General features: G+C 39.8%; 2 protein-coding genes across 7 annotated transcripts in view; one reads left to right on the top strand and one right to left on the bottom strand.

The window, feature by feature from the left end:
* Window positions 1-17,508, top strand: part of podxl (podocalyxin-like) — a 70,019-nt gene extending 52,511 nt beyond the window's left edge. The window contains exons 5-8 of one of the 2 annotated variants that reach the window (XM_049567090.1): window positions 2,210-2,342; window positions 2,447-2,490; window positions 4,247-4,366; window positions 10,711-17,508. In XM_049567090.1, the coding sequence (XP_049423047.1) occupies window positions 2,210-2,342; window positions 2,447-2,490; window positions 4,247-4,366; window positions 10,711-10,902 (489 nt within the window). In that variant the 3' untranslated portion in view covers window positions 10,903-17,508. Of the gene's footprint in view, window positions 1-2,209; window positions 2,343-2,446; window positions 2,491-4,246; window positions 4,367-10,707 lie in introns of both variants that reach the window. The other variant, XM_049567089.1, reaches the window with a different exon arrangement.
* Window positions 17,509-18,172: 664 nt separating this feature from the next.
* mkln1 (muskelin 1, intracellular mediator containing kelch motifs) overlaps window positions 18,173-25,049 on the bottom strand; it is a 113,378-nt gene continuing 106,501 nt past the window's right edge. For 4 of the 5 annotated variants that reach the window (XM_049567077.1, XM_049567078.1, XM_049567079.1 and 1 more), the window contains one exon: window positions 18,173-24,849. In XM_049567077.1, the coding sequence (XP_049423034.1) occupies window positions 24,728-24,849 (122 nt within the window). In that variant the 3' untranslated portion in view covers window positions 18,173-24,727. The remainder of the gene's footprint in view (window positions 24,850-25,049) is intronic. The other variant, XR_007448434.1, reaches the window with a different exon arrangement.

Genomic DNA, 25,049 nt, shown 5'->3' with positions numbered 1-25,049 from the left:
CCACTTTGCCTCTCTGTCCCACCATAACCAGTCCACTCTGTCTAGCTGTAACCTGTCCACTCAGTCTGTCTGTCCCACTATAACCAGTCCATTTGGCCTCTCTGTCCCACTATAACCAGTACAACCGGTGTTTCTGTCCCACTATAACTAGTCCACTCAGCCTTTCTGTCCCACTATAACGAATACGATATCTATTGCACTTCTGTGTGTTCTGGAAGAGGGATCCCTCCTCACTTGCTCTTCCTGAGGTTTCTACCCCTTTTTTTTCCCGTTAAAGGGTTTTTTGGGGAGGAGTTTTTCTTTATCCGCTGTGAGGGTCCAGGGATGCCGTATGCTGTAAATTTGTATATTTGCCCAATATCACAAATCACAATTTGCCTCTGAGGCAAATTTTGATTTGTGATATTGGGTCTCTGAGGCAAATTTTGATTTGTGATATTGGGTTTTATAAATAAAATTGATTGATTGATTGACTGATTGATTGTCCCACAATAACCTGTCCTCTCAATCTCTCTGTCCCACTATAACCCATCCACTCAGCCTCTCTGTCCCACTATAACCAGTCCACTCAGCCTCTCTGTCCCACTATTACCAGTCCACTCAGCCTCTCTGTCCCACTATAACCAGTCCACTCAGCCTCTCTGACCCACTTTAACTAGTCCTCTCAGCCCCTATGACCCACCATAACCAGTCCACTCAGCCTCTCTATCCCACTATAACCAGTCCACTCAGCCTCTGAGACCCACTGTAACCAGTCCACTTGGCCTCTCTCTTCCACTTTAATCAGTCCCAGTCTCTGTGTCCCACTATAACCAGTCTACTGAGTGTCTCTGTTCCACTGCACCTCTCAGTGTTTGAATGAGGCTCTGCAGTCACCACCTCACTGAAAGTAAAAGCTGCTCTGGAGGATCCACTATGAGTATTGTAGCATGTTAGCTTATTAGCCACAGTGTATCATTGAGGTTGTGTTTGATTTGGATGACTAAGCGCACTTGCTGGGTGGTGCTTTAAATGTGAGACAATTTTTGACTATGCCAAATTGCAATTTGCTACCTATATCCATGAGATTGCGACCCTTAATTTGACTGCATTGTTGTTCAGTTTTTGCAGTGTTCACAGCCTCACTGAGTATCACTGTCTGTCTTCACATCCTGCTGGAGTGTTTCCTCTCTGGAGCTCTGCCCTCCTGCAGCTTCTTTTCCTTCCTGTAGCCTCTTTTCTGCTATACCAAAAAGTACATCCATGCAAAAGAAAAGACTTTGTTACAGTAACCAGAGTAAAGCTGTGTTATTACTTCCACCCCTGGTAAAATATTTCCTGAACTGATAGGAATGTACAGAACTGCAAAAACAAGACCCAGGTGGTAAAAAATAAAATAGAATTTAGTTGAATTTTCTTTAATTATTTTTCAGTGGGTGCAAATCTTTAAAATAGTCAGTGAAACAAGATTATTATAGTTAACTAAAGAGTAGACTTTAAGAAAAAACAGCACAAACTATATTGATTACAAACAAAACTAACTAAAATAAAATAAATAAATACATGTTTCTAGTTTTAGTCTTTTAAGTACGTTTTAAGTCAATTTAAGCATGAGGAGGCACAGTTGTATTGTATTGTTTATGTTTATTGAGACCGGGATAGCTACATGACTCTGAGTCAACTGCCAAGATTTAGCTGTGATGTTGGCCTAAATCTTGTCCCTGACAAATACCCCCTGTAATATCATTTTACTAAAACCTATAACTAATACTGATACTGATAAAAACTATACTTAAACTAAACATTTTTACACAATAGCAACCAAACTGAAACAAGCAAACCCACTGTGGAAACTAACTGTAACTAAACTGAAGTAACAACAACAATGACTCCCCAACAGTGAAGATAAAGATTCCAGTCCCTGGGTGGAAAAAGTGTCTTAGTGGGAGCTCTTCCTGCCTTTCACTAGTTTCCTTCGTTCCCACACCTCTTTCATATACTCACCCTCCCTCTCTCTGACTGACTTACACAGCTGTGCCGTTCCATAATACACCAGAAATACTCTAACCCCATCACAACACAGGAAGATATGACCTCAACTGTCACCTTTGACCTTCCCATCCTATTTCTGACAGTGTCAGAGGCTTGGCGAGGGCCAGCTCCCAATTATATATGGAAAGTAAAATATATGTGATTGTGTAGATGTTTACAGATGTTATTCTACCTTCAGAAAGAGGACGAGAAAGATTTGGTGGAGGTGTGCAGGAGGCTGATGGTGACATTGCAAGATGGGAACTGCACCCTCATGTGGCGGCACCACAACGGCAAAATACAGTTTGACCGTGTGGAGCTAAATGGCAAAGGTAAAGCACCTTTCTTCCTTTAGAAAAGTCACATTTGTCTGTTAAATTTAACTGAATTTTCTAAAAGGTATCTGATAACAAATAAATTAAAATGTATCTTACAGTGAAAACCAGCTTTGCAACCCAGTATTATGAGGAAATCACCAAGGTAAGGGTTAATATATACAGTGCCCTCCAAAAGTATTGGAACAGTGAGTCCAATTCGTTTACTTTTGTTGTAGACTGAAAACATTTGGGTTTGACATCAAAAGATGTTTTTTTTTCCAGGTATTTACATCTGGATCTGATACACAACTTAGAAGATAGCATTATTTGCAATGGAACACAAAATTTTTTAGGTGAGCAAAAGTATTGGAACATATAAACTTAAAATAGATTAAAGTGAATGAGACTTAATATTTAGTTGCAAATCCTTTGCTTTCAATAACTGCATCAAGCCTGTGACCCACTGACATCACCAAACTTTTGCATTCTTCTTTTGTAATGCTTTTCCAGGCTTTCACCGCAGCCTCTTTCAGTTGTTGTTTGTTTTGGGGGGTTACTCCCTTCAGTCTCCTCTTCAGCAGGTAAAATGCATGCTCTATTGGGTTTAAGTCTAGAGACTGACTTGGCCAGTCTAAAACCTTCCACTTCTTGCCCCTGATGAACTCCTTTGTTGTTTTGGCAGTGTGTTTTGGGTCGTTATCTTGCTGCATGATGAAGGATCTCCCAATCAGTTTGGTTGCATCTTTCTTTAAATTAGCAGACAAAATGTTTCTGTAGACTTCTGAGTTCATTTTGCTGCTGCCATCATGTGTTACATCATCAATGAAGATGAAAGAGCCCATCCCAGAAGAAGCCATGCAAGCCCAAGCCATGACATTACCTCCACCGTGTTTCACAGATGAGCTTGTATGTTTGGGATCATGAGCAGATCCTTTCTTTCTCCAAATTTTCACCTTTCCGTCACTTTGGAAAAAGTTAATCTTTGTCTCATCAGTCCATAAAACTTTTTCCCAGAATTTTTGAGGCTCATCTCTGTACCTTTTGGCAAATTCCAGCCTGGTCTTCCTATTCTTCTTGCTAATGAGTGGTTTGCATCTTCTGGTGTAGCCTCTGTACTTTTGTTCATGAAGTCTTCTAACAGTAGATTGTGATACCTTCACTCCTGCCCTCTGGAGGTTGTTGCTGATGTCACTAACAGTTGTTTTAGGGTCTTTCTTTACAGCTCTCACAATGTTTCTGTCATCAACTGCTGATGTTTTCCTTGGTCTACCTGTTCGACGTCTGTTGCTTAGTACACCAGTGGTTTCTTTCTTCCTCAGGACATTCCAAATGGTTGTACTGGCGATGGTCAATGTTTGTGCAATGGCTCTGATTGATTGTCCATCTTCTCTCAGATTCACAATTGCTTCATTTTCACCCATAGACAGCTCTCTGGTTTTCATGTTGGTTCCACCTCTAAATGCAGTCTGCACAGGCAAAATCTATCGTACCCAATCTGAAACTGAGCTCAGACATTCAGTGCTATTTATTGTTTGAATAATCAGTGTAATTGGGAGACACCTGGGCAACAAAACACACCTGTCAGTGACATGTTCCAATACTTTTGCTCCCATGAAAAATGGGTGGGTTCAAACAAAAGGTGCTATCTTCTAAGTTGTGTATCAGATCCAGATGTAAATACCTGGAAATAAAAGCTGAAATGTTGATCTCTTGTCCCATATTCATCTTTTGATGTCAAACCCAAATACTTTCAGTCTACAACAAAAATAAAGGAATTGGCCTCACTGTTCCAATACTTTTGGAGGGCACTGTAGTACTATCAAAACATGGAAACACCTGCAAGGTTAGTGGCAGCAAGACACCAACAGGCACTGCAGTGTGAAAAGAAGTAATTCCCTTGTTGTATTTTCTACCTAAAGAAACCAACAGATAACAAAACCCTGATAGCCATCCTGGCCTCCTGTGGAGCTCTGCTCATCATGATCGTCATCCTGGCTGTGTGTGCCTCCCATCACCGCAGGCCATACAACGAGAACCAGGTAGGTGGAGAACTTTCCTGCTCCGACATGACAAAGTGTTTTTCATTTGGCCTGTGGGAACCAGAAGTGTTCCTCTGTACCATCCAGTAGTTGGTCTCTATATGATTTTTTTTTTATCCATGCTAGTGTAGCATGGTGAGCAAAGTCACTCATAGCTCTAATATGGGGCCCTATTTTTAAATCTATAGCACGCGGTCTAAAGTATGCACATGAATTTAGGATGTATACAAATCCACTTTTGCTGGTTAAATGGCACATAATCTAGGCACAAAGTAAGGTGCAAGGGGCAAAGGGTTGTTTTATCAATCAATTAATCAATTAGTCCATTAATTAATCATAGGTGTGTTTGGGCCGACTGATTCAGCCAATCATTTAAGCAGCACAACTATAAACTGTAGTTATAAACTTGACAGAGGAAACAGAACTAAACTTTTAGCTTCTAAAATAATCAATGAAGTTACACTGCTCCTCGTGTGTAAATGTGCGCAACATTTCTCTTAATGGTGAGTTGGACAGCAGCTCTGCAGCTCTGCTCTGATCTCTGTTCACATTTTACACATTGGCATTCATATTTTCCTATTTAAACAATCTATAGTGCATGGTCTAAAGTGCATGGCACAGGTGCATTTAGGGCATGTCCACCTCCACTTTGCTAGATGAAGTGTGTATAATCTGTCAGCTCCACAGCTCTCCTCTGCTCTCTGACATGTTCACATTTTTCAGAAGGTCACTAACATTTTCCTCATTAATTGTGTATTATTTTACCCACCCGCAATGGATCACACATCCCTGTGTGTATAACAAGTAGAGTTTACATACATTTTAACCAGCTTATGTAGGCAAGGCAAGGCAAGTTTATCTGTAGAGCACAATTCATACACAAAGCAATTCAAAGTGCTTTACAGAACAAGAAAATGCATTAAAATCACAATACAAAATAAAACATAAATAATCATTATAAAATGAAAGAGAGAAAAAGAAAAAGAGAAGAGTGCAGATAAGATCCTTTCAGTCATATGCACAGTGAAATAGAGCTGTTTTGAGCCTAGATTTGAACATTGTCAGAGTAGAGGCCGGTCTCACATCTTCAGAAAGACTGTTCCAGATTTTAGCTGCATAAAACTGGAATCCTGATTCCCCATGTTTAGTCCTGACTCTGGGCACCAGCAGGAGGCCGGTCCCTGAGGTCCTCAGAGTCCGAGATGGTTCATATGGCACTAACATGTCAGAGATGTACTTTGGTGCTAGGCCATGGAGAGACTTGTACACAAGCAGAGCTGCTTTAAAGTCTATTCTCTGAGCCACAGGAAGCCAGTGTAGAGACCTGAGCACAGGACTAATGTGCTCGTACTTCCTGGTTCTGGTCAGGACCCGAGCAGCAGCATTCTGGATGTACTGCAGCTGTCTTACGGCCCGTTTGGAGAGGCCAGTGAGCAGGCCGTTACAGTAGTCTAACCTGCTAGTGACAAATGCATGGATAAGTCTCTCCAAGTCAGGTTTAGACACTATACCTTTAATTTTGGCAATGTTTTTTAGATGGTAAAAAGCTGCTGATGTTATTGATTTGATGTGGCTGTTAAAGTTCAAGTCTGAGTCCATTATTATCCCGAGATTTCTAACCTGATTTGTAGGTTTTAGAGAGAGAGACTGGAGGTGACTGCTGACACTTTCTCTTTGTTTCTGTGGACCAAATACGAAGACTTCGGTCTTGTCTGAATTTAGCTGGAGAAAGTTGTTTTGCATCCACACACTGACCTGTTGGATGCAGTGACAGAGTGAATCCACTGGTCCATATTCACCTGCTGTCAGTGAGACATAGATCTGAGTGTCGTCTGCATAATTGTGGTAGGACACATTATTACTTTGTATTAACTGGCCTAAAGGCAGCATGTAGAGATTGAACAGAAGGGGTCCCAGGATTGACCCTTGGGGCACCCCACAGGTCAAGGCCATGTGGTCTGAGACACAGTTACCAATTTCAACAAAGTACTTCCTGTCTTCTAGATAGGACTTCAACCAATTTAGGGCAGTGCCAGAGATGCCCACCCAGTCCTCTAGTCTCTGTGAAAGGATCTCATGATCGACAGTGTCAAAAGCAGCACTCAGATCTAGCAGGACTAAAACTGAGACTTTGCCTGCGTCAGTGTTCAGGCGGATGTCATTTGTCACCTTAATAAGAGCGGTCTCAGTGCTGTGATGGGGTCTAAAACCTGACTGGAAAACATCAAAGGAGTTGTTCTTTAGGAGAAAGTCAGTAAGCTGTTGGTAAACAACTTTCTCAAGGACTTTGCCTAAAAACGGCAGATTTGAAATGGGCCGGTAGTTGTTCAGTACTGTGGCATCAAGACTGCTCTTCTTTAGGAGAGGCTTTATGACCCGCAGTTTTCAAGGCCTTTGGGAATGTTCCAGATTGTAGTGACATGTTAACTATGTGAGCGAGTGGTGGTAACAAACTGCTCAACACAGACTTTAGAAATCTAGTGGGTAACACATCGAGGCAGCATGTAGACGAACTCAGACTGGTGATGATCTCTTGGACAGTTTTGTCAGTTACAGGTGCAAAATGAGTCAGCTCTAAGTGTGTAGGTGGCTGCAGGGTTGTTATTGGTGTTGTGGAATTGATGGCATTTTTAATGGTGTGAACGTTGTCGCAAAAGAATACTGCAAACTCATTACACTTAGATGTGGAGATCAGTTCCAACGGCAGTTGAGCTGGAGGGTTTGTTAATCTGTTCACTGTTGCAAATAAGACACGCGAGTTGTTACTGCAGTTTCCAATAATTTCAGAAAAGTACCTTTCCCTTGTTCTACGTAAGATCCGGTTGAACACGTACAACTTTTCTTTATAAATTTCATAATGAACATGAAGCTTCGACTTACGCCATTTCCGCTTGGCCCTCCGGCACTCCCTTTTCTGTGCCCTGACCAAGTCGTCATTCCTCCATGGTGCCTTCTGCTTATTTTTAACCATTTTAACCTTCACAGGGGCAATGGTGTCCAGAACATTCAAAACACTCGAAGTAACAGAGTTCAACAAATCATCAACATTAGAACATGAGGCATTTTCAAAGTTTATCATTTCCATGAACAGAGCACCTGTGCTGTTATTTATGTGTCTCCTCCGAACGACTGCAGGACCAGCCGGTGGTTTGGGAGAAACAGACAGGTCAAAGAAGACACAGAAATGATCAGACAGAGCAACATCAACCACATCGACGTTTGAAATATTAACCCCCTTTGTAATGAGCAGGTCCAGAATGTGCTGCGCTCTGGTGTGGGTGGGCTCACACACATGCTGAGTCAGGCCAAAGGTTTCAAGGACAGCACTGAGTTCTTTAGCATTTCTGTCACAGACATTATCCACATGTACATTAAAATCACCTGTAATGACCAAACCATCAAAGTCTGTGCATACAATTGAAAGCATCCTGGTAAAATCATCAATAAAACTTTGACGGTGCTGGGGAGGCTTGTATATAACTACATAGAGTATGGACGGAGATTGTTTTAGCTCCATTTTAAAGGATACATACTCAAATGATGAAAACACCCCAAATGACAACCTGTGCATAACCATATGATCTCTAAATATTGCACAGACACCTCCACCCTTTTTGTTTTCTCGTGTTTCAGATTCAAATTTGTAGTTGGGTGGAGCTGATTCCGTTAGAACAGCATTACCTGTGTTTTTGTCAAGCCATGTTTCAGTTAAAAACATAAAATCAAGATTATACGAAGAGATCAAATTATTAATTAAAAATGATTTGTTAGACAAGGATCTGACATTAAGCACAGCAAGTTTCAGATTAGTTTCAGTAGGACTGGACATTATCTTTTTACACAGGATATGGATTAAATTTCTCTGATTGGACAGTCTAACTGTCCTTCTGTAATCTGGTCTATGTGGTGTGGCTGTAGATATAGCACTAGGGGAGAATATTGTCTCACAGGGCCCCAGCTTGATATTACCTTTATCATGGCTGTAAGTCCTGGGACAGCAGAGGCCCTGTGCATCCTAGCTCTTAGGGATACCAGCTCTGGGGGCAGGCAGGGGAGGACAAGCAGGGGGAAGTTTGGGTGATGGACCAGATGAAAACCGAGGGGGACGATGTAGGCACATCTTACTATCTGAAAAATGCACCCTTTAAATGGCAGGGAAATACTGCACCAGTCTGAGTGTAGATCAGGTTTTGTTGGTCAATGGTGCAATCGCTTTCTGCTGCTTGACCACATGTAATTTTAAGAGGAGAGGAGAAACGAGTAAATATGTCTTTATAAGAATGAGACATCTTTTCCTCTGAAGTGTGACATGAAGCAACATTCGTTTCTGATTACAGCTGGATCAGCTGTCAGGAGGCTTTATTAACACAGATAGAAAGTTTTAATGGAGTTTGTGTAATGTTATATATACATATATATATATATATATATATATATATATATATATATATATACACCGCAGAGTGAAGGCAAAGGGGCCAACAAGTGCTAAACACCTCTGGGAACTCCTTCAAGACTGTTGGAAAACCATTTCAGGTGACTACCTCTTGAAGCTCATCGAGAGAATGCCAAGAGTGTGCAAAGCAGTAATCAGAGCAAAGGGTGACTATTTTGAACAAACTAGAATATAAAACATGTTTTCAGTTATTTCACCTTTTTTTGTTAAGTACATAACTCCACATGTGTTCATTCATAGTTTTGATGCCTTCAGTGAGAATCTACAATGTAAATAGTCATGAAAATAAAGAAAACGCATTGAATGAGAAGGTGTGTCCAAACTTTTGGCCTGTACTGTATATATAATGATAAAGATATAGATACAGTTATCAGTAACAGAGCAGCAGTATTTTCTCTCTGTCTAACAATCACCTGCACATGGACAACAACCTGCGTTCTGTATTTATAATCTGTACTGTGTCCTGCTCAGAGTCACACAATGTGTTTATATGAATTATTCATTATTTGCCTCTGTATTTAATGATATTCTGATTGTGAGTCCATTATTTAATAACCCAGAATATGATTGTAGTGCCTTTGAACATTGGAAATAATTAATTAGGTCAAATGTTTCGGAGAAAATTAGAATACATAATAAAAGTTGATGAGGGTAATAACATCGCAAAGAGAAAAATCTTTATAAAGGAGAAAAGTTGTTTCCTTTTTTGTTCAGATTGTGATACACTTGAGTTAATCTGTTATCTGTCTTCACTCTGTATAAAACTCCAGTGATGTTGTGATGTATCAGATCAGTCTGATCAGCTGCAGCACTGCGCTGTCCAATCAATAACTGATATCTAATCAGGGGGTGTGTCAGTCTGTAAAATACTTCCCCGAAAGCTGCACTTGTATATCCTCACTTCCCTTTCCTCTGAAAGCCTCCTCTCTCCCTGACTCCTCGACTCCTCTGAGTGCATTTAACGTATTGAGACATCCTACAAGATCGATCGATTTCCGGGTCAAGTGATCGAGGATAGGGGAGTAGAGGAGGGATGTTGGGATGAACCCAGTGTGGGCGCTGGCCATGAAAATGACAACTGCATTGGTCTGAAACTAGCAATGGGGGTTTTGTTGTGCTAAAGTGCACATGCTTCAACAGACTTCTCTCCTAACTAGCAGATTAATGCATGAAAAAAACAAACAAAACTGCAGCTCTAAATTGTAAAAATGTCAATAAGTCATCTTCACACATATTTAAAGGGACTGTTCACCCCAAAATCAAAAACACATATTTTTGCTCTTCCTTTAAGTGTCTATCAGTCTAGATAGTTTTGGTGTGAGTTGCAGTGTTGAAGATAGTAGTGTGTATTTACTCATGGACGTGATGCTTGGGACAGCGTAAGATGGTGTCCTCTGCAGCTGAGCTGTAAGGTTAGCTAGCTCAGTTGTTTTTCAGGTGAGCTAGCAGTAAATGCACGCTTCCCTCTGTGCGGTAATATGGTTGGCTGGTGTAGTTTGTTAGAATGAAAAAAGTTCCTACATGAAACTGCTCACAACAAGGTGTATGGATTGTCTTAAGTAACCAAGTCATGATCTCTTGAAAAAGACATTGCCGTTGACTTTTTCAGATGTATTCTTTTTTTCGAAGATTTGAGCACCACAAGCCGAGTGCCATCTAGATCCATTATATTGGAGAGAAGGCAAAAATCTCTATTGCTGATATCTCCAACAGTCAGTGACTCACACCAAAACTAGACTGATAAATAGCACTACAGGTAAGAGTAAACGTGTATTTTTGATTTTGGAGTGAACTGTCCCTTTAAATCAACATAAATATAGAAGATCATAAAGAATCAAATAGGAATAAAGAGTTTTTAGAGACTTTGTCCTTTCAATCTCTACAGCAGCACCTGACAGAGGAGCTGCATACAGTGGAGAATGGTTATCACGACAACCCAACGCTGGAGGTGATGGAGGTGCAGCCGGAGATGCAGGAGAAAAAGATGGTGCTCAATGGAGAGTTCAATGACAGCTGGATTGTCCCCATCGACAACCTGCTCAAGGAGGACATACCTGACGAGGAGGACACTCACCTGTAGAGACGGCCGGGGACAGAGAAGAACAAGTAGGAGACAGCGACAGGACCTGTATAGTTCCAGCCACACCAAAACAAACAAAAAAATCCACACATTTTGCTCCATGCCAGTCCCCAGCTCTCACTCCTGACCCTGGACCTGTTGTCCCTGAATTTTTTTTTTCACAAACAGATACATCCAATAGATTGGCCAAGCCCACACATTCATGCTGTCTGTCAGATATATTTCTATTGTAGTTTGGTATGACAAAGAAATGAGGGTAAAATGTCAAACACTTTTAGAAGTACCAATAGAATTGTACACAGTGGCCTTGGAAACTTCAACATATGTCCACTAAATCAATCACGGTTGTGCCTATATTGTAGTTTTTATATGTAAAAAGTGACTCTCTACAGAGTACAATTCAAAGTAAGTCAGTCTGGAAACTCAAAGTGCTCCAAACCCCAAGAGGATTGTGCCTTTTTAGAATGTACACAAGGATGTGTTAATAGAGTATTATGATGTTATTTTGTGAGAATGAGGAAGAGTCAGGTGATGTTGCAAACTGATTCATTTGCTCTGGAGGCCTCATAGAGGTAATGGCAACATCAGCTGCCTCTGGAGGTCCACAGTTACTAACTTAGATAGAAATGACCTCAAGATACTGAAAAGCATCCTGGAGATTTTCCACGAGTGGGTGTTAGCTCTGAGGGAGCTGCTAATGGCTGTAAAGGCAACACTGATGCAGTAATCAGAAGAGGCACATGGGTGTATAGAAATAAGACAAATGAAGGATTTTAATCCATAATGCCACAGATTGACTCGAGGGTGTACGGAGTGCTTGAGGGGACATGTCACAAGTATATTTTGTTTTGTGTTTTCTCTTTGTTTCTTGATACATGACCCTGGCTTAAAGTTTTCATGTGATTACAATCAAGAGAAAAGGCTCCAGCTTTCATCTTATTTTTTTTTTTAATTATTTGTCCCCTCTGGCTTTCCATAAATGGAGGCTATTGCTCAGTTTTCTTAAAAGAAAAATCAGCTGATCATGTTTGTAGTGAGCGTTACCTTCTTTAATTCAAAACTAACGTCACATTATTACTTATTTTAACTGATATGTTTGGTTTATTATTTTATTATATATTTCAATCAGTTTTGCTGCAATAGTCTTACTTGGTCTGGTCAGACCAGTAGCATAGGGTGCCTGACTAACATTTAATGGCTTAAGAACAGAAATAAAACAGGGAGTAAACACATTGTGCCTCACCAGCAGATACACTGGGTGTTTCTCAAAGTCAAGGAGGGACCCTCAAATGGCAGAATTTCAAGGATGCTACGTCATTGACCCCTGCCAAAGGGCTGTTTCAATAGGCTCTTTCGAGATGAGCCAGTCCTGCGCAGATTTGATCACGGGCGATCGGCGCACAATGCATGCCAGTTAGTTTTGCTGTTGATTTGCTCTGATGTATTACAAAAGTGGACAGCGATAATCTCGCTGCAGCGAGGGGGCTGCAGTTTTTAGAGCCAGGCACTGCAGTTGCTCTCCACCGACTGCAAGACCCAGGGCATGACGGAAATGCCTGGCTCTCACCTGATCTAACAGCCGATTGGTTTAGACGATGACTCAACAAGATGACATTTCAGATAAACTTTTAATTTGTCTTGAATTTCAGAGATTTAAATTTTATTTGTCTGATTTGAAGGTTTATTCTCTTAACAGAAAACATGTTGTGTCACTGATGGTGAAGTTTATTCATCAGAGACTAAATGCAATTATCATAAACTATACAGTCTACTGTATGTTAACATGGACTGTTTTAATTATTGAAGTAGCCTGTTTGACATCACAGAGACTCCATATAGGCATATCTTTCCAAAAATTCACACATATAATGAAAAGCCCACCCTGAAAACATGTACAGAGGAATTTTCAATCAGCGTCATAGTGCCACCTACTGGCAACAGAAACTTACTTTTTTCTATGATGTCCCTCTTTTACCAGGTTAATCAGACACACCTCAAATTTGCTGAAATTAAGTCCTTAGACTCTGATGATACTCAAAAATGAAGCTCTTGAGTTTTCATCAAACGCTGTCACCGTGGTGCCGCCTTAAGCACGATATTGTTTTTAAGAAGCAATGGATGCTTGAAAACTCATCAAACATGGCACACACATAAGAGGTTCCAAATTCTGCTGTCTGATGTGATTTTTGTGCTTTGATGTGCCAAGATGGCCCAACAGCACCCCCTAGAAAATTTCAATGACGCAGCCCTTGAAGCTGGTTTGGCCTGCATGTATGCATGTAGGCACATGTAACAGTCTAAGACGTACAGAAAAGCCTCTTGGAGTCATGCTCCAAACCCACCAGGAAATCTGCCATTTTGAATATACATGAATTAAGGAACTTGTCCTAGAGATTTTATCTGATTGACTTCAAACATTGGTCTGTCCCACTGAAAGACCTTGAAGAAGAAAAGTTATAACAGGCTTGAGTTTTCCATATACGGCGTAACCGTGGCAAGGCGTTAAACTTCCATGTGTCGCAATAAACAGGAAGTGGTTTGTAATTCCAGCATACATGGTCCAATCTTCCCTAATCTTCACAGGTTTGATGACAGTCCCGCCCGGAACAGATCGATCTCTCAATATTCAGTGAAGAGTACAGCGCCACCTAGCAGCAACAGGAAGTACGTCTTATCAGACACTTTTTTGATTTACCTGACATTTACATGCTGTGGTGTATATTTCATGTATAGGAACATGACATATTGTTAGTGCCTTCTCCAGCTCCCTCCAGTGGGAAGAGGAAGTGGTACAAAATGTGAAATAGTCAGTTCCAGACTGAATGAAGTATATGCTGTCTCGCTCCTGCATGTGTGCTGTCTGACTTTGACAGAAATGAACTGACGTCCTGCCAGCACCCCCGAGTTGTGCAGAGGTGCGAGGGCCCATTCATCGCTGCTTGCAGCTTTAATTATTATTATTATTGTTATTGTTCAGAAATGTTTTTGCAAATTCCTGTAAGATGGTACATCTTAGAGACATGAAAATGATTGGAAGTTGTGTGCAAATGCTGCTCAAGATATAAATTTGCCAATAGGTCAGATGGGGGCGCTATAATTAAGGTCAAAGAAAATTTGGATTTGAAAGGCCACCACCCTTGCACCGTATGTCAGATTGACAAAAAACTCGAGATACTTGGTCAGGTGAAGGGGTTCTACGAAAGCCTACATAATCCTACATATGCGCCTACTAGAATGTCCGCTATATTGAATTTTCTGAAAAACACCATTTTTACATCTCCTCCTAAGACGTAGGTCTCATTTCCACCAAACGTTCTGTGAATCATCATGGGATGCAGCTTTGTAAAAGTTATCAAAGACTTTTTGATATGTCATTGCATTTTGGTGATACTGACCAATGAACTGGATTGAAATGGACTTTAGTCCTTAACCATTGAGCCAACTGACACAAAACTTGTAGAAAATGTCAACAAAAGTATCTGAATCATATTGTTAAAGTTTGATTCAAATCAACCAATAGGGGGCGCTACATAATCAGCCAGAGGTATTTGTACAAAACTTAGTCTGCATCATCTAGGGTCATGTCTCAGCTGATGCACAAAATTTAAAAAATTATTGCTTTAGGGGGTGTGGCTTATTACATTAAAACTAAATTTCAAGACATTTTAAAGTCCATACTTCAAAAAATCATAATAAATCACCAGTGTGTCCTACACAGCTGTAATTCATCCACTGAATGGTGACAAAACTTTGTCACACTGTAACCTATAGTCAGAAGTCCGTCACTCTATATTTTTAAGAATATGCAAAGTCAATTAACATCTATATCTCCAGAAGTCTTCATCCAAATGCACCCACCATTGCCACAAACATTCTTTGGATACTACTGTAGATGTCACGTTTCAAATGGTGTTCAGATCGGTTAAAGTGTAAGCTCACAGTGCTAGTCATTATCTTGTTGTAATTTGTACTGTATGCACATTGTCTATTTCATATAATTTTTAACCAAATGTCACCAAAATATTTGACAATATAGGCCTACCTGAAATCAGCAGAATGATGTGCGATTATTTTCAGAATTTTGTCACAAACGCTTTTACTGTTAATGATATCTGATCTGTTTTATGAAGATAGTCACCAATGAGCTTTAAAGGGGGTGTGGCTCAGCAAATGACTCCACAACGTTTGCATAAATCATCACAAACATTGCAAGCAATGTCTGAAGAGGTACAAGGCACATATCTTGAAAGTTTCATTCAAATTGACCACTAGGGGGCACCACAAATACAAGAAATGGGCATGCAGTAACACAAATCAGACTAAAAATCAGAAATTGTTACAAAACTTGCAGGCTATGTTAAATAATAATTATGAAACATGTATTATTCTAAATTGGTCAATAGGGGGTGCCACAAGGTCCAAATAAGTGCAAAGGCCTTTTACAAAATTCAGCCATAAATCAATGAGGGTTTTTTCAAACATCACCAAACTTGGTGGATTTTTTTAATTAAACCATTAAGCATATCCCCCAGAATGTTCCTGCAGCTGACCAATAGGAAGCGACAGTGCTTACAAAGAAGAGCGTGGCCCAATAAAGATTTGGACATAAATGGATGAGCAGCTGTCTGATTGTCATAAAACCTGTTGGTAATCTTTTATGCGGGTGTCCTGAACTGTCAAAGGTCTTTATTCTACTTAGCTCCAAAGATTTAAATTTCCATATTACTGTCGCTGAGTTTGTGGTGATACACACATAATATCTACAACACCTTGGAATCACAGTGTGATTCTGTGTGTGTGTCTGTGAACATACTGTACATGCTGTGGTGATTGAGGACTTTTTCCAGCTGTTCTCTTTACTGCACAATGAAGGGATCAGGGTGTGAATGTGTGTGAGTGTGTGGGGCGGGGCTTTACCTGGCCTCACCTGTGAACAGCACCTTTATCATATTCAGTGAAAAGAAAGATTACCCCCCCCAACTCTTCCCAACTCTTCCCAAAACAACATGACACATTTTTAGATAGCCATTTAACTGACAAATCTGTGGAGCAGAGGAAAGTGTTAATGCTTTATACATTCCTAAGACTTAACAGAAACACCTAAAATGACCTAACAAATCATGAAAAATTCACTGAAAATACTGCTTACATTTGTTCAAATTATACAACATTAGAGAGTATCAGAATTACCACAGTACCCTGAAACCCCTTCAGTCTGCTGAGGGTTAATGACGCACACCTGGGGGACACTTGATAGCCTGTTCCAGTGTGCGTCCATCACATGCTAGGAAGGACTCTTGCCTTGCCTCTGTAGAATCCTCTCTTGGAAAGACCCATCCTACTAAGGAAGGATCCTTGATTTTGAGAAACACCCAATATTTATGTTTTATCTTGGTTGTGGTCACATTTAACTCACTCTCATTCAGATTGCAGAATGAAAAATGTCTTTAAAGCAACTAACTTAAGAGGATCTTGGGAAATGTATTTGGTCATCATTCTGTACTTAACCACTTGTGACCACAGAGGGCGCTGTTCAAGAAAAGTAATGTAGGGGAGAGCGGGGTCAGTTGAGGCAGTGCCTTTTTAGCAGTTAGAGAGCAATTATGCCATTCACCATGCTCATACTGAGCCACGCCATCACCATCTGACTATTTCTCACATTTTAATCACAGTTTTAAAATCTGAAGCATGCATGTAAAGTTTTGGTTCTTTGGTTATTTTCCTTCTACCGTAATGTTTTTAGTTATGACACATACACAATAGGTCTACATTTTAACCCCTGAGCATACTTTTAATGTTGTTTTTATTGGCTTTTTTTTTTCAAAATGAAACCAATTTAATAGCCTACATAAACGTATAGGCCACATGTACCTATGGAAACCACATTGAGCTGATAGGTGTCACTGAAATAGAGATAGGGAGACAGTCTAATTCCATATCTCAGTAATTTATGTAAATATAATAATTTCACAATTTTTTTAATGTATGAACAAATGACATTGTAAATACAAGGTGATCAAATGTAAACTGTTTGTTTTTTCTTTCAATTTAAATCATATTTTTCTTTAGCCCTGAAAAAGGTGTGCCAATCGATCCTAACCACTGTCCAAACCGTCCCGGAGAGGAGAAATTTGAGGAGAAAAAATGTGCTTTTCACACTAAAACTTTATAAATTATTAGCAGACACCTGTATCTGTTCAGGGAGCAAATTACTTTCATTACCATTTGTCTGGTAATTGGAGGTTATTTTGTGTCAAAACAACAGTGTCCCAATGGACCCCATTCTCCCCTACTTTATGTGTTCTAACGTGAAAGAAAATTATCTCTGGTTGCAGATGGAGTAAAATGGCCCTGAGTTATTGAAACTATGGTGGTTGTTTACAGAAGACAGTTTGGTTTGTAATGTCTCTTTTCGCCTTTGTTTTTCTTTTCTAAATAAGTTTGGCCATCTCTCAGATGAGCTGATGCTTAACACCCTGTTGGACTCTACAAAGTCATTATTCTTGACAGGAGTGATGGCAAAACTACCAGGTTGTAATAATATGGAAATATCCTTCAACTACATTGAAATTACAGTATTTTCTACAGCCAATACCCATAAACATTTCAATAATGCCTATACTGTTTAGACAGCAGAGAAATATCACAAAAAGCTCAATTCTGCTATAAGAGGAACTCTGGACTGATGCGGATTTTATTTTTTAAACCACCTCTGACACAGACACTGTAAACATATATTTTTTTTTCACTGATGCTCGAGGGTGGGGTCGTGTGTCATTTTTTCAGATATCTGACTTGATATTAAAACCCTTACAGCAGAGCCTGGGCACCTCTGTGTCTGAAATTATTTTTGTCATTTTCGGTTTTTTAAATCATTTTCTCTTTTAAACACATTAAATTAATATATCTATACTTATATACAAGTGAATCATCACCTTAGGCACTCCAATCCATCTTTTGTTTGCTTTTGTATTATTTGTGTGTGTCTACAGTTTCACTTTTATTATAGCTGTGATATTTTCACCAAAGTACATTGCCAGTATTTTATATATTTATGGTTTGTTTGCTGCTTAAGGCAAACAACAGGGGTCTGACACACTGGAAGCTGTAAATTGCTGATCGCCTCGGAGGTCATGTTGTTCTACCTGTTGAGATTTGCAAATAAAGGCAGTCTTTTTTTCCACTTTGGTTCTGTGGTTCGCCTGTGTATAACTGTCAGTAATATCTGCACATGGCCACGAGGGGGCAGAAAACACCACAGAGACAGGAGTTAAGAAAACCTGAACAAAATACAATCTTTATTCATTATATACATTACATACAATGCAATACTACAAGGCTTTCTACACATTCACTGTATCCACAGAGTAGTGCTCATTGATCTGAGAGTACCAGCCTTACAACTCCTGAGTCCCACCCAGGGGTCGAGAAAAGGACCAGATGGGAGGAAAAAAAGAGACAAAATTAATAACACTAACAATCCATCCATAAAACATTGTTGTATGGAGGATATTTACCCTAAAACAGCAAAAAGAAAAGCAGTATTTGGCATTGTGTTTGATTTTTTTTTTTAACAAAGGTGCTTTCAATTAGTCTTTTTCAAAAGCTTTCTTCCGGCACAAAATAAAAAATGCTACAGCAAGCCTAGAGTCATAAATGTTGCCAAAGTATCAGAAACAATCCCTCACAAAGCATTTTCATTTTCTTTTATAATCTGGTGTCTTTTTTGTTTTTCTTAATCACTAATTTGTTTTCATTCAGTGGGTATTAGAGCAGCAGAAAAACATACATGAAGTGGTATATAATGCACACGCCTCCTCTTTCCTCCTCTAACAGAACATTTACACACAGAAATGACCAAATATTAGCAGGACTATCAAGCAACATTTCTATCATGGGGAATTACAGGTTTTCCACTCTCACCTGAGCAGCAGGATGCTTCTGTTACTCCCCAAACTGCTTCTCTCACTCCCCAACCATTTCTGTCACTCCCCAGACTGCTTCTCACACTCCTCAACTACCTCTGTCACTCTCCAAACTGCTTCTGACACTCTCCAACTGTTTGTCACTCCCCAGACTGCTTCTGTCACTCCCCAAACCTCCTCTGTCACTCCCTTACCTGTCTGAAACAACTACTCAGTTCGAGTGCCAGTAAAACACACTAGCCAGATTCTTTACAGTGATGATAGGTACAGTAGATAAGAGCACCCGCAATCACAGTAAACAACACCCTGAGAGCGTTTCACATTTTAAACCACAGTGCACTATGTTAAGTTCTCTGTGTTGTATAAATACACACATTATGAGTTTGAAAGCAAGTTAGGAAGTGAGGCATCTCGGCTGAATTCACCAGAAACAGATTCCACAGTAAGTGCATTCAATATAAAGCATCAAACTCTTCCATTCAGACAGCATTTGTAGGAGGTATGAAACTCATGTCTGACACTTGAAGGACCATACCATTGTTTATTTTGCTTCTACAAATCTCAGTCCACTTGCTACAAATCATGTAGCCTTACAGGAATAGTTGGACGTTCTGGTCAACATTCCTGAGAATCAGATGAAAAGATTGACACTGGATTCATGCCTGTGTATGCTAAATATGAAGCTAGTTCCAGCAGTTGGTTAGCTTAACTTAGCATAGAGTCGAAAAGATAGGTATATCCCACTAGTGGCTCTTCTAAAGCTTTATAATTGTTAAGTTAGTGGGTTTACAGGAGTTTATGTACTGGACTATATGCTGGCCAGGGGCAGTCACTTCCTGAAGTCCTGTTGTCAATTTGAGGATGCCAAGCAACCAACAGAGACTACAATGTATTAGTGAGCTTTACACCGAGTTCACACTGGAAGTGCTGCAAAGCACAGTGATTTTTTTGTGGAGCACTGTCCGCATCCCTTGACACTCATGTTAATCATTTGAGCCATTCACCTAGGATGCCCTGCGCTACACCAGGATTGCAACATGCAGCCATAGTTTCAGCGTCTGGTCTGTTTTTTTCTGTAAGCAAATCTGGCAAGAAAGCACATTAATAATATATCATAAACAATATAAAGGTTATAGATGATAAAAATTATCTGAATCTTATGAATTCTAAAATATGCATTCCATCCTTACTTGTTTACATTTGTGTCAGTTGTATGTAAACAGAGAGCGAGCAAGACAAGAAGATACTCAAGCATACACACACACACACACACACACACAGAGCTCTACATGTAATTACAACAGAGCAGAGCAGAATCGCTTGCTGGGCCATGAGAAGAAATACACTTGTGGTGTCAATGGCCAGGCGACTGCTCCGTACTGCTTGCATGTCAATTGACATATCTGCGCGCTTCCACATCCCGTGTCCACATGGCGTTAGAGGAGACAATAGACAGATTCTGTTACTTTGTGACAGAACCACATTAAATTTCCCTCTGTTTACAGTCTTCGTGTTAAGCAATGCTGGCTGGCTGCTAGTGGTGACCTCATATTTAGTGTACAGACATGAGAGGAGTGTCAACCTATTGATCAGCTAAATCTCATTAACATCAACATCAACATTACTGCCAACCATTTTTCAAAGCATACTGCAGTTGGTTTAAGTTCACTTCAGCACAATATAAAAAACCCATTTTCACTAGTGACATAGGGAACTCATCACAGTGAACATCATGTCTGCTTTGGTTTTTGTACAAGTGGCATTATTGTTTTAAGTTACAAGTGATTTGCATTCCTCCTCTTCCAAATGAAAAACTGAATACAAAAGCAACTCACTCTTGTTCACTACAACACAGTCTTCGTGTTCAGGTATGAGCAGAAGCTAATGATGGCTAATGTTAGCAAGCTTTCCTTGTTACAACAGGCTTGCTTTAACTTAACAGTGCATGACTTTTAATGACTTGCAAAACAACAGAATGGTCCTTCAATTTCAAAACAAGTGCAATAAATGTCTATAAAATGCCATTAAAGAGAGACTCGCAGGTTAACTGGCTCATGTCTGATCTTTAAATATCAGTTAGCTTCTATAAATCAAACACTACATTTCACTCTGATTCCACGTGTGACCCTCAATTTTAAATAGTGTTCAACAGGATCTTTAAATTCACAATCAATTTACACATCTAACACACCAGCTTTTAGGCCAGTTCAGCCCTCCTGTTGATGTCTTTTGCCTTTAGTGTTCTTAAAGCTCATAGACAGAAAAAGTTCTGCTCCTGTAAATTATACCCTGATGATGTACAGATTGGGGATAACAGTCATAGCAGCCGCCTTGGGATGACAGGCTATGTAGTGTTGTTCTGTATGACAGTTTAAATGTAGGATTAGGAGAGACAATAATTTAAGTTTTACCTAAACAGTGAACACTGGCTCTTGTTGATGGGATGTTATTGATAACATTTTAAGTGAAAAAATTGTTAGCGTCTTACTGTGAGTCACTGAGGACAATAGACAAGGAAACTGACAATCAGCAAAAGTGAAGATGGACCTCAATAATGATTTGGTGACAGCAGAGTGAAATTTTTTTAAACTTCAGCTAAGAAGCACACCGCGCATCTATGAGCTAGAGGCAGTCCTGCAGTCAGACTTAGGACCCTCTAAAGTGTCCTTGTCTTACTCTTTTGTAGCTGAGTCTCACTTTCAACCTCCTTTTGAAGATCTGAGCAGTATCTGAAATGAGCTCACCTGTCTGCTGGGAAACACAAACACCACCCTTACCACTTCTGGTAATTCATACATAAGAAAACTTACTTTAAACTTGACAGCATACTTTTCTTCGCCTGAAATTTTGTTTTTTTGTTTTTCTGTTTAGCAATGTTACAACCTATATTTGACATGACAGGAGTTTTTCCTTTAACTGTGAGAGACATCGAAATTACTGTGCTGGTAGGAACTTTCTACAGTTTCCTTGCACACACAGTAGCAGCTCCTATATCAGTGAATCAAGTATCATGTTGTCATTATCATGAATAATAAATAAGCCTTTGAATGATGATCATTTTGTTGGTGAGTGGCCATGTGCCATAACACCAGACAGTTTGTACATGACATAGTTTTAACTGATTATGTAGAGGCTTGGCTGCTTCTGCTTAAAGGGAAACTTAAGTGGTTTTCAACCCAAGCTCTATTTTCCAATGTTTTTGTGGCCAAGTGACTTGTGGGTCAATTTTTTTTTTAAATTGGTCCAGTATTGAGAGAGAGCCCTGCAGCCGCAGCAGAGAAACAGGCTGCATTGTAACCACTGAGGGCAGGCGTGCGTTGTCAATTTACATCCATCAAAAGTGCTTGTTTTTGTCACTGACAGACTCAGATTGCTATCAGAAGTGACTGACAACATTGCAGAAAAGACCCTAAAGAAAAATTCAATGGTTTCCTGTACCTTTTGTTTGTTTTGCTGTTTTGTGTTCACATTTTGCTTAAGAAGTCTCGTACTGAAATCTTGCAGACTTTTTCACATAGTGGAAGTCAGCTTCAGCTTCAGGTTTCAGCCATGACACTGAAAATCTTTTAGATAAGAGTAAGGTACACTTTCTTTTCTCCAACACAACACACTATTACCTGCACTCCTCTTTTCAATTTTCACTGAAGTTTCCACCGTTTCTTTCCAGCAACAAATCACCTCTCATAAGATTTCAGAAAGAGACTTTGGCAGCTTGCAACAAGTCACCTCTCATAAGATTGTAGAACTGGACTTCTTTGTTAGCCTGCAACAACTCGCCTCTCCCAAGATTTTACAACGGGACTTCTTAGCTAGCTTGCAAAAAGTCACCTCTCATAAGACATTAGAACCAGACTTCTTTTGTTAGCCTGCAACAAGTCACCTCTTGTAGGATTTTAGAACAAGACCTCTTTGGTAGTAGGGTTGAAATATGGGGAGTAGGGATGAAAAGGTTTTCACAGTACAATAACTAAGAAAATATTGTAGTTTCACGGTATCATAGTATTACTGAATTTATATTATCAGTCAGAGTGACCCTTAAACAAATGAAAACAGAAGGGCTATTGTTGGTTGAACAAATGTTTTATTACTATAACTGAAACTTGACAACATTTTGTTATTGGAATTATGTGTAAAAAGTCTCCCCTTAGAAAATAACTAAAATAAAAGGGAGATTATCTGTCCAGTTGCATTTTCTTTTCAATATCGTAGATAAGCAAATGTAATAATAAACATCATTTTTTATTTCACGGTGTACCTTGAAACTGGTATATCGCTGCAACCCTATTTGTTAGCCTGCAACAATTCACCTCTCAAGAGATTTCAGAATGAGACTTCTTTGTCAGTGAGTCTTGGACACAAAACAGACTGGAACAAATGAAAGGTGCAGAAAAACATTTAATTTTTCTGTAGGATCCTTTGTGTAATGTTGTCAGACACTTATGATAACAGTCTAAATCTGTCAATGGCAAAAGCAAGCACTTTTAGTGTATGTAAACTGATGAGGCGCACCTGCCACGAGTGGTTACATTGTAGCCTGTTTCACCACTGCTGGCTGCAGCGCGCTCACTCAATACTGGACCAATTTTAAAATTTGTTGTTCCCATGAGACACTTAGAAACAAAAACATAGGAAAATAGGTCCAAGTTAAAAGTTAGAGTTTCCCTTTAACCAGTTTTCAACCATTAATTCACCCACACTAAGTGATCATCCTGTCAACACACAGTGATACAACATGCCTTTTCTTACTCTAATTGTCAAATTGGAATACTGGCACCAGCACTTCATTCACACACACATAAAAATTGTTTGAAATTATTCCCAATAAGTAATAGTGAGTATTAAATGTAGAGCCAGAACGTTACTGAATGTGGACCCTGACTTTTTGATAAAGCAAAACAAGAAAGAACATGATCCAGCACAATCCAAAAATGTCCTGTATATGTATATTTACATATTTTGTACACCATCTTACCACTTGGAATTAAGTCCATTAAGGAAAACAGTGGAACTTCACCTTCTGTTTCCTGGAGTAAATTCAACTTTACCAGCCAGTTTTACAGGGATAACAACCCAAACCAATATAAAACAGGTAGATATGTATTAAACTTAATCTCATAGGATCACTCCTCTATTGTTACTACAGCACTATTAAATTGGCTTTGTCTCTGCAAGACAGTCAGGGACATAATTAGGGGCATCCACGGCAGAAAAGCAAGCCAACCACATCATCAAATTGACAGTTTAAATGAAATTGTGCAGGAGGTGCTGAAAGGTTACCAAAAGAACAGACAGAAGAGCCTGTAGCTGTAAGGAGTGAAGCAGTTTCCTGTGTCATGGTCATACAGTCCTGTCTTCAAATAAATTAACAACCAGTGAATCTGAACTGAACTTTCACAATTGGGCTGAACAGACGTAATCTCATCATCTGTTTTGCTCCAAACGTGGATAGACGCCTGTGGTTGACTGTGGGCGTTTGTGTGGGTACAAAGCACAAATCCAACTTTTAAAAAAACAAAAGGAAAATTCAATGAGGAAAAGACACATCCTGTTTTTTTTGGCCTTAACTTTTCAGGGGGAGGGGAAATTGAGTGAAGATGAAAAACAAGCAAATGTTTAGAGTTTAGAAGGGCTTTGAACACTCCAAGAACTTTATCAGCAAGAAGAAAAAACCCCCAAAAAACTAACGAGATATCTTGGGAAAAGAAAAACACATACACCTCAGGTCGTGGAGTTTCACTCATATCCAAATAGCACAGTGTAATGCAGACTGTGACAGCAGGAGCTCCCACCAGCGGGGTTCAGGAGTAGAAAAATAGCTGGTCTCGGTCTCCTCCATCCCATCAGGCGCATGGATGAATAGATGTGCAGTCAGTCCTGTGGGTGAGGTGGCGGGGTGGGGGCTAGAGCATGATTAGGTCTACCAGGTTGCCCTTGGGCGGTGTCATGCTGTCTGGGAAGAAGTTGACAAGTGTGTCGAAGAGCTGTGTCCGCTGAGCGTACGTCTGGTCTACATCGGAGAAACCTGACAGATATCAGAGGAGAGACATAGAGGCAGACAGAAAATCACTCACAGAAAAACTACAGTTCAGTTCAGCAACAGTATGGTGCTGCAGACCAGACAAATAGACACGTAGATGCCTGATTGGCTGCTGGATTGTATGTCAACAGCGCCACCATATTGGAGAGCACAAGACTTGCCCGTAAACAAATTTAAGTAAACTG

The sequence above is a fragment of the Epinephelus fuscoguttatus genome, linkage group LG22 (assembly GCF_011397635.1).
Source record: "Epinephelus fuscoguttatus linkage group LG22, E.fuscoguttatus.final_Chr_v1".
NCBI classification, from domain to species: domain Eukaryota; kingdom Metazoa; phylum Chordata; class Actinopteri; order Perciformes; family Serranidae; genus Epinephelus; species Epinephelus fuscoguttatus.
This window is presented reverse-complemented; position numbering and strand designations above follow the sequence as displayed.